Source organism: Ochlerotatus camptorhynchus, unplaced genomic scaffold (assembly GCF_037179485.1).
Source record: "Ochlerotatus camptorhynchus isolate MF236.1 unplaced genomic scaffold, CSIRO-AGI_Acam_v1.1 ptg000639l, whole genome shotgun sequence".
Lineage (NCBI taxonomy): Eukaryota > Metazoa > Arthropoda > Insecta > Diptera > Culicidae > Ochlerotatus > Ochlerotatus camptorhynchus.
The window spans coordinates 1,015,001-1,025,000 of NW_027041118.1; the positions used below are offsets into that span (position 1 = coordinate 1,015,001).

At 40.9% G+C, this 10,000-nt stretch overlaps 4 protein-coding genes across 5 annotated transcripts in view; 2 read left to right on the forward strand and 2 right to left on the reverse strand.

Annotated features, from left to right (window-relative positions):
* Nucleotides 1-1,557, reverse strand: part of LOC135714337 (transcription factor SPT20 homolog) — a 13,512-nt gene extending 11,955 nt beyond the window's left edge. Inside the window, exons 1-2 of one of the 2 annotated variants that reach the window (XM_065237675.1) lie at nt 1,254-1,556; nt 81-683 (exon numbers count right to left, since the gene is read on the reverse strand). In XM_065237675.1, the coding sequence (XP_065093747.1) occupies nt 81-683; nt 1,254-1,436 (786 nt within the window). In that variant the 5' untranslated portion in view covers nt 1,437-1,556. Of the gene's footprint in view, nt 1-80; nt 684-1,253 lie in introns of both variants that reach the window. The other variant, XM_065237674.1, reaches the window with a different exon arrangement.
* The window catches only part of LOC135714316 (uncharacterized protein DDB_G0284459-like), a 316,729-nt gene that overhangs the window by 142,809 nt on the left and 163,920 nt on the right, over nt 1-10,000 (reverse strand). The window lies entirely within an intron of this gene.
* LOC135714317 (transcription factor SPT20 homolog) overlaps nt 7,325-10,000 on the forward strand; it is a 3,260-nt gene continuing 584 nt past the window's right edge. The window contains exons 1-3 of the mRNA XM_065237652.1: nt 7,325-7,626; nt 8,192-8,794; nt 9,732-9,978. Of these exons, the coding sequence (XP_065093724.1) occupies nt 7,444-7,626; nt 8,192-8,794; nt 9,732-9,978 (1,033 nt within the window). The 5' untranslated portion in view covers nt 7,325-7,443. The remainder of the gene's footprint in view (nt 7,627-8,191; nt 8,795-9,731; nt 9,979-10,000) is intronic.
* The window catches only part of LOC135714343 (uncharacterized), a 10,031-nt gene continuing 9,954 nt past the window's right edge, over nt 9,924-10,000 (forward strand). Inside the window, exon 1 of the mRNA XM_065237686.1 lies at nt 9,924-9,956. The gene's annotated coding sequence lies outside the window, so the exon portion shown is untranslated. The remainder of the gene's footprint in view (nt 9,957-10,000) is intronic.

A 10,000-nucleotide genomic window follows, 5' to 3' on the forward strand; every position in this document is an offset into this window, starting at 1 on the left:
TAGTTGACAAAATCGAGAAATCATAGTACATAATATGTACTTTAGTAATATGAACGGTTTACAATCAAGGGTATACTTACAGCTGGAAAGGTCCGCTGTTTTGGTTTCCGCTCGGGAAGCTGCTGATCGTTCGGCTTGCTCTGCTCCTCGCTCAAATGTGGCCTCGATAGCTCCTGGAGCTCGAGCCGCACGGGATGCTTTGGCTGCTCTTCACTGGAATATTGCATTGATTGGTACTGGAATTTGATCCGCACGGCAGGCTGTTGCCGATCGCCCTGTTTAGTCAACTCTTCCCTGGAATAGGTGCTCGGTTGCTCCTCGAAATCGAGCCGCACTGGAACCTGTTGCTGCTCCTCGGCTTGCTCTGCTCTTCGCTCAAATGTGGCCTCGATAGCTCCTGAAGCTCGAGCCACACGGGGGGATGCCTGTTCAGTCCGCTGCATCGATTGCTTCTGCAATTCGAATCGCATGGGAGACTGTTGCTGATCGTTTAGCTTGCTCTGCTCCTCGATGAAATGTGGCCTCGAGAGCTCCTGGAGTTCAAGCCCCTGTGGCTGTTGCTGATCATTATGTTTTCTCTGCTCTCTGCTGGAATATGCCCTCGATTCCTCCTGGAACTCAAGCTCCACGGAAGGCAATGTTGACGATCCTTTATGTGAAGATCGCCTGGTTTGAGTGCGAATCTAATTGCAAAGTAGTAAATCCAATCAACTATCATTATTGCCAATATTCCCGTTTTCGATCGAATCGGATCCGTCATACAAAAAATCTGTATGATGGATCCCTTTCGATCGAAAGCGGAAATAGGGATGTAGATCTAGATGAACATTTCAAAAGGTCCTATCTGCGTTGATCGATTCTCTTTATCGACTGTCCCTTTTGATAACAACGGTTTTGCAAACAGATTTCGTGCTATTTTTGCCACATAGTTTTTTGCAGCTGAGTGCTTAACGAAAAAGAAAGTCGATGAATAGAATTTATCAATGCAGATAGGATCTTTAGAAATGTTCATCTAGATATTTTAAGTATAATAGACCAACGCATAATGGGTTCGTTGCGTTTGCGAGCAACGGCACATGACAACGCAAATCCCGCTCCACACATTCCAGTTGCGGGTTTTAGGATAACTAACGCAATAACCTCATTCTGTTTTTTTTTTTTTCAATTAAACAGGAAAAAAAAATGACAAAAAAATATTCCGTTCTATGGAAACTCTGTTTCAATCTAAACCGGAAAAAGGTACGTAAACTTACCTGCAGGTGCTGTGGCTGCTTCCGAAATTTAGGCTGATCGTCTGACTTTCCCTCAGAATCTGGCACCAATGGCCCCTTGACCTCGACCCGCGCTAGAGTGGTAGATTTATTTTTCTTCTTTTGTAGGAAAAGCTTTTTAGCTTTCTTCATCCTTTCTACGGACTGTTCCGTTGGTTTTGGCATCGCAACATGGAATCACAACGAAACACGCGAAATCACAACGAAAATTGGATACTGTTAAAAATCATCCGCTTGACTAAAAATCAACCACATGCAATGAAACCGGAAATTGAAAAGAACGCTAATCCACACTGAACAAGCACACGACAAACGAAGAAGATGCAAAAAATTGTCGCTTGCATAAATTTTTCAAGCAGCGCGCATTGTAGCCTGCACGCTAACTCACAAAGACTCAAAATCGAGTCAGTGGGAAGTACACGCTTATTTTCAACTACTCACCGGGTGAGTCGATCCTACTCACTTTTGTCTGATGTATGGAGTTGTCATCAACTGAGTAAATGAGAAATGTCAGACTGAGTAAAAGCCACTCAGTCAGTAAAAGCCGGGAGTTGGACATAAAAAGTCAGCCATAGCATAGCATGCGCTCTGTAAAACGGCCAAGTTCCCGTGAAAATCCCTGCTTTTGCTGATTGAGTGGCTTTTACTCAGTTTAACGTATTTCATTTACTCAGTTTTTGACTATTTGAGTACATGCTACTCACCGGGTGAGTTGATCCTACTCACTTTTTCCGAGACACAGCAAAAAAGTGTTGTTCAATATAATCGTTTCAGTTGAAAACCGGAAAATCTCACACGTGACAATGGATTTTAAACGCTGTCCAGACTGGAGAGTTGTAACATGTTATAACGGTTGTCAAATAATTGCAACACAGAAACCACCATCAAGATAGCGCTATAACATGTTATAACTCTGTAGTCTGAACGTACTATAATCGATTAATCGATTATTCGAATGAAAATCGACCATCACTGGATGAATGCGAAACGTCATTTCTAATATAAGGACCGTGCTTAAATAATGATACAATTTGAAAAGGATCGGGGCTAATCACAAATTACGTCCCCACGGTAACTGAAATAAACACGAGTGTTCACCGGTTGCTATTACGCTCGTTATGTACACTCTAACATTAATGAGTACAATTTCACCCATTTTGAAGTAAAGTAGGTTAACCCATTAAATGGGTAAACAAATCACCCATTAATGAGTAACGTTTACCCACTACTGGGTAAAAAATACACATTTATGGGTATTAGTTACCCATTAATGGGTAATTTTTTACCCATTAAATGGGTTAGCCTACTTAACGTTAAAATGGGTGAAATTGTGCCCATTAATAAATAAGAACTTTCCAGTTACAGTGTACGTTAAACATAACGTAGTAGAGTCGGTGTATAATGAGTCACGCCAAGAGTGAAGCCGAGTCTACCTATCGAACTGTCAAACCAGCTACCTATCGTGCAAAGTAAACAAACATTACGATGCTATGAAAGGTCCACGAAAGGTATTAGAATAAAATATAAAATTTAATCGAAGAAATGATAATAAACACGCAGTGAGCATTCAATTGTTATTAGAGATGAACTAGGCTAAGGCTAAAAATCTCTTTAATAAAGAATTAAAAAAAAAATTCAATTGCCATGGGATACGTTTGGTAATGATCAGTAATGAGAATTTCTACTATTTTTGTTAAGATAATTTGACAAAATCACTCATATAATGATTTACTACAGCCGCTATTATTATTATTATTTAACTTTATTAGGGAGGCTTTCAGACCTTTGGCTGGTTCGCCTCCAACCAGCCGCTATTATTTTTTCTCGCTAAAAGTCATTTGAAGTTGATGTAGAAGTCCTCTGTTGCCAAGTTGAAAGAAAGGGAATCTTTCGAAAACCGTGATGCGAGTTCAACTGTTTCTCTCTTGGCGTGACTCATTATACACCGACTCTACACTGAAACAAAATACATTGGCAAAAATACTATATTGATGGTTTAGATTAAATACCCTCACCAATAGATTTTTACAGAAAACAATTTCATTTAATTTTACTATTATTTCTATCAAAATTACTATGCATTTTAAGCAAGCATAGTAGTTTTGCCAGAATCATAGTAAATTTGTTAACATTCATAGTCAACTATACTGAATTCATAGTAGATTCAACAGCAATAAGCGTGGTTATATTGATAATAAGTGTTTTCTGCAAAATAGTATTCCTAACTATGGTCCTTGTTTCAGTGTAATAACGTAGTACATAGTGACACAATGATGCGCTAGCGCACTATGTCTGACGTTATCCCGTAAAAAAAAGAACCATGGAGGTACAATGAAATGCATTGTAACCATATAATAGAGTTTATTGTATTTACAATAAAACGTATTCTCCACAACGATAAAATAACAATAGAATGTATTGTTTCCACAATAGAATATATCAAGAGCAAATTTTCATTACGTCGAATGTAACAAAGGAAACAAAGTCGAGCTATCAGTGTCAATCGATTCTCCTGCTATTACACTATATACTGTCCGAATATAGGATCAAATCCCATTTTTAAATTTATTTGCAGCCAAATTGCTTTTTGACGTAATCACCTTCCGATCAAAATAGTTTTCGATGTTACTTAAGTCACCCAATTTCTATGGAGATGCCGTTTGACTTAAGTAACAGCGCTGAGAAACCCGTGAAAAGTGTACGTTCGTCGTTTCACTTTCTCATTATTAAAGTGAATAAATCGAACTGTTTGTTGCTAAGATGATTTCGGTGGTCCTAAAATGATGAATGGGCTGCACGTAAGGAGACGTAATTGATAATTATCCCGAATATCCTGGTAAATACACTTTGACTTAAGTAACAATAGGGCCACCAAACGACGTATAATAACGTTTTGACTCAAAAACCAGTATTTTTTAGCATGAAAGCTAGCGATTTGCATTTGTATGATTAAAACCCTGCTAAATATGTTAAACATTACTATCACTATGAGATATATGTGTTTACTTGGAAATAGGAATAACTTTTCGGTCATCAAAACAAAACTTTATTTTTCTCGGATTGGTGCGAATGTTACTTACGACATAATGAAAATTTGCTCTTGATATAGTAATGTAATATATGTACAGTCAGGAATCCTTATTGCCGGGGTAACGGGGGCGTGAATAAGGAACCGCGAATAAGGATACCCACAGCTTATGGGATTTCACTAATGGGGGTTGTAGTGGATTATCTCATTTGTTTCAATACATAAAGCTATACTGTCTTCGACAAAGTTGCTGTTCTGGGTTAGACCAACAAGCCTGTGCCATTGGATTCAGGTTTAATTGGGAACTACGCCACTAGAGGCGCTTCACTTTTATGTTACTTATGACGGGCGCTATAATATATGGATCATATTTCCAACATAGAATATTTCGTGATCCTGACCATATAGAAAGTTACTGTATTGAGCAAAGTTGTTCAGGTGACCAAGTCCTTTCGGATGCTGGCCATATTAGTTCAGAACTCTCTAACTACGCAGCGCTAGTGTGCATGTGCAATTCCTATATAAACTGTATCTCGAGAGCCTGGCCATATAGCGCCCGTTACGTTGATCGATATTACATTTTTTTTTTGCTGTGCACAGAAAACATGCGATCTGAAACACGTTTCGTTGCGATGGGCACTTCGAGATGCGACGCTAGATGGTATGTTGGCATGCTGGGTGAAACGACGCTTATTGCAACAGCTTCGGTCAGAGATGTTTCAATAATTTCAATAGAGCGGGAAGTGATTGACTGGAAGCGTCGAACGTATCAGGTACAACATTTTCATTAATGAATGCGTACTTGCCTGTAGTAGCGGATTGGAAGACCCCTTCTCCACACCCAAATACAGGACCAGGACGACTGCAGAACGCTGGCAGGAATGGCTCGACTGTGATGGGGGGATCAGGGGCTTCCGAAATGCTCAAGCTAGTGCGTCCCGGGACGAAGCAAATTAACTCAAGTCCATTACAGGAGTGGCTGGAGAAGATGTTTGAACTGGCAGCAACGGTGTTATTGGTTTCCGGTACTTCAAAGGAACCCGAAATTTTTGGGATCCGTAATCTTCAAAACTCCCGGAATAACACACCCTCAGGCCAAGTTTCTGGATCCAAAGCCTTAGATTTCAACGATGGATCAAGACCAACTTTGAAGGACACAAATGAAAGAGTTGTGATATCCTCGTCTTTTGGAATCAGTTTTATCACAGCAGGATCACTGTCGACATTGAGATTGGCTTTGACCATAGCCGATACAGCTTCAACTCCAACATCTGGTCTAATTCTGGAGAGATACAACCAGAATTTCTGATCCTCGTTCTTAAAGACAGGTACCGACACGACATTATCTAACGGCTGCTTACTACCTACACGACAGTTTTCCGTGGGTCGTGCTCCTGCGCTAATCTCGAGTGATCTTTTGTTGGGCCTTCGTTGTGTTACTGTGGGCCAATTGACAGCTGGAGAAAAACCAACAGTAGGCTTCGAGTGTATCTGCTTGATCTCAGCACGCAGCTCCGTAATTGCAGTGGTGAGTGAGTTTAGTGGTGATGTCTGGTCAGCTTTAGCCGAAATAGAACGGAAGTGTGAATTTTCAAACAGCTCAGCACACTTGTCGCACATCCAAAAGAGATTTTTCTTGTTCGTCGTGAAGTAGGATTGCAGTGCACGTGTCACACCTGAACACGTATTCATGTGGAAGATTGCACCACAATAACCGCGACAAACAACATAATCGATGCCGGTGATAGCATCAGAGCATTTGGAACATTGCTTTGCCATAGTAATGCGCCTACGTTTATGCAGATTAGATCCACCTAATGCTTGATGGAGTGACAATGAACTTGTATGCTGTTATGCAGAACTTGCAAGCAATCCTTGACTTTGCTATACACAAACAGATGTCGCTTTGAGCGAAAAAAAAAATTTGCGTGGGTTGTAGTAGGAAATTGTTTATATGCTCAATCAGAATCACTGCTATGCACACACCACTTTGAAGCAATTTACACGCAATAAATATACGATCTTCCACCGACGCTTTGCAATGGGACACCGAAATGATCAAACGGAAAGGAAATAACAAATGAAGACGATGATTGACAACCATAAAAAGACGAAAATTTATCAGCACTTAGAACGTAGATGTATCTATACGAACAGAGTTGCCAGAACTGTGAAAATATGGATGATACTTTCATCCACCATCTGGTGCGGCAGAAATCGAGTGTTTATTTCAGTTACCGTGGGGACGTAATTTGTGATTAGCCCCGATCCTTTTCAAATTGTATCATTATTTAAGCACGGTCCTTATATTAGAAATGACGTTTCGCATTCATCCAGTGATGGTCGATTTTCATTCGAATAATCGATTAATCGATTATAGTACGTTCAGACTACAGAGTTATAACATGTTATAGCGCTATCTTGATGGTGGTTTCTGTGTTGCAATTATTTGACAACCGTTATAACATGTTACAACTCTCCAGTCTGGACAGCGTTTAAAATCTATTGTCACGTGTGAGATTTTCCGGTTTTCAACTGAAACGATTATATTGAACAACACTTTTTTGCTGTGTCTCGGAAAAAGTGAGTAGGATCAACTCACCCGGTGAGTAGCATGTACTCAAATAGTCAAAAACTGAGTAAATGAAATACGTTAAACTGAGTAAAAGCCACTCAATCAGCAAAAGCAGGGATTTTCACGGGAACTTGGCCGTTTTACAGAGCGCATGCTATGCTATGGCTGACTTTTTATGTCCAACTCCCGGCTTTTACTGACTGAGTGGCTTTTACTCAGTCTGACATTTCTCATTTACTCAGTTGATGACAACTCCATACATCAGACAAAAGTGAGTAGGATCGACTCACCCGGTGAGTAGTTGAAAATAAGCGTGTACTTCCCACTGACTCGATTTTGAGTCTTTGTGAGTTAGCGTGCAGGCTACAATGCGCGCTGCTTGAAAAATTTATGCAAGCGACAATTTTTTGCATCTTCTTCGTTTGTCGTGTGCTTGTTCAGTGTGGATTAGCGTTCTTTTCAATTTCCGGTTTCATTGCATGTGGTTGATTTTTAGTCAAGCGGATGATTTTTAACAGTATCCAATTTTCGTTGTGATTTCGCGTGTTTCGTTGTGATTCCATGTTGCGATGCCAAAACCAACGGAACAGTCCGTAGAAAGGATGAAGAAAGCTAAAAAGCTTTTCCTACAAAAGAAGAAAAATAAATCTACCACTCTAGCGCGGGTCGAGGTCAAGGGGCCATTGGTGCCAGATTCTGAGGGAAAGTCAGACGATCAGCCTAAATTTCGGAAGCAGCCACAGCACCTGCAGGTAAGTTTACGTACCTTTTCCGGTTTAGATTGAACAGAGTTTCCATAGAACGGAATATTTTTTTGTCATTTTTTTTTCCTGTTTAATTGAAAAAAAAAAAAACAGAATGAGGTTATTGCGTTAGTTATCCTAAAACCCGCAACTGGAATGTGTGGAGCGGGATTTGCGTTGTCATGTGCCGTTGCTCGCAAACGCAACGAACCATTATGCGTTGGTCTATTATACTTAAATATCTAGATGAACTTTCTAAAGATCCTATCTGCATTGATAAATTCTATTCATCGACTTTCTTTTTCGTTAAGCACTCAGCTGCAAAAAACTATGTGGCAAAAATAGCACGAAATCTGTTTGCAAAACCGTTGTTATCAAAAGGGACAGTCGATAAAGAGAATCGATCAACGCAGATAGGACCTTTTGAAATGTTCATCTAGATCTACATCCCTATTTCCGCTTTCGATCGAAAGGGATCCATCATACAGATTTTTTGTATGACGGATCCGATTCGATCGAAAACGGGAATATTGGCAATAATGATAGTTGATTGGATTTACTACTTTGCAATTAGATTCGCACTCAAACCAGGCGATCTTCACATAAAGGATCGTCAACATTGCCTTCCGTGGAGCTTGAGTTCCAGGAGGAATCGAGGGCATATTCCAGCAGAGAGCAGAGAAAACATAATGATCAGCAACAGCCACAGGGGCTTGAACTCCAGGAGCTCTCGAGGCCACATTTCATCGAGGAGCAGAGCAAGCTAAACGATCAGCAACAGTCTCCCATGCGATTCGAATTGCAGAAGCAATCGATGCAGCGGACTGAACAGGCATCCCCCCGTGTGGCTCGAGCTTCAGGAGCTATCGAGGCCACATTTGAGCGAAGAGCAGAGCAAGCCGAGGAGCAGCAACAGGTTCCAGTGCGGCTCGATTTCGAGGAGCAACCGAGCACCTATTCCAGGGAAGAGTTGACTAAACAGGGCGATCGGCAACAGCCTGCCGTGCGGATCAAATTCCAGTACCAATCAATGCAATATTCCAGTGAAGAGCAGCCAAAGCATCCCGTGCGGCTCGAGCTCCAGGAGCTATCGAGGCCACATTTGAGCGAGGAGCAGAGCAAGCCGAACGATCAGCAGCTTCCCGAGCGGAAACCAAAACAGCGGACCTTTCCAGCTGTAAGTATACCCTTGATTGTAAACCGTTCATATTACTAAAGTACATATTATGTACTATGATTTCTCGATTTTGTCAACTACTCTTTCACTGTTCAGACTGTTATCTTCTTTCGTGAATGTACGATAGTATAATAGTAAATTGTAACTTCTTAATGATGGTTTTAGTTTGCGTAGGCAAGCTACCACTTTCTGTAAATTGACCAAGCCTATTCTGCGAGTTGTGTGACTTTCTGTCACTAGTGCAGATAGACTATCTGCACTACAGTGACAGAAAGTCACACAAATCGCAGAATAGGCCTGGTCAATTTACGGAAAGTGATAGCTCACCATCTGAGATAGTTGCACGATTCCCGCGTAGAAAATAATCATAAGAATACAAGACCAACAATTGAAATGGCCTTAACTCCATTTTGTAAACAAACCTTGTAAGGCCATTTTCTCGCGAACCGAAGTCCGCAAAGGCAAACCAACATAATGAACAGGTAGGGGAAATTAGTTTAGGTTTGCGAATGAAGGTTTCGGTTCGCGAGCCTTACAGGATTTGTTTACAAAATGGAGTTAAGGCCATTTCAATTGTTGGTCTTGAATTTGTGTTCGATTCAGGCTCAACTTGAAATGTTGGCTTCGGCATGCCTTAAATTAATGTCGTTTTCGTTTTTGCGGTGTAGCACTGGTGTAGTGTAAGCAGGAATAAGCGGCTGAGTCTTTGACAGCTCAACATCATTTGTTCATAAACAAAGGTGCATCCTATATCTACACCCTAAAATATTTTCGGTGTACGGCAGTGTAGCACCGGTGTAGCTACACCGCAAAAACGAAAACGACATAAGTCTCAGAGTGCTATTTTTTTGCAAAACGTTGACATGATTCAACAGTGCTATTTCCAATAGTATAAATTTAATGTGTGTTAATTTACGATATTATATTTTTCAATCAGAGCCGCGTTCAAACCAGGCGATCCTCGGCTCGACCGGAAATCCAGGGGCAATCGGAGCCACATTCCAAGGAAGGAGATCAGAAACAGCAGCTTCCAGAGCGGATGAATCAACGCGTTCAAACTAGACGATCCTCGGCTCGTCTGCAAATCCAGGATCAATTGGAGGCACATTCCAGAGAGGATGATCAGAAACAGCCGCTTCTAGCGCATTTTCATCGACAGAAGGTAACCTATGTTGATGTGTGTTGTGTGTGTGTGTCTGTGTGTGT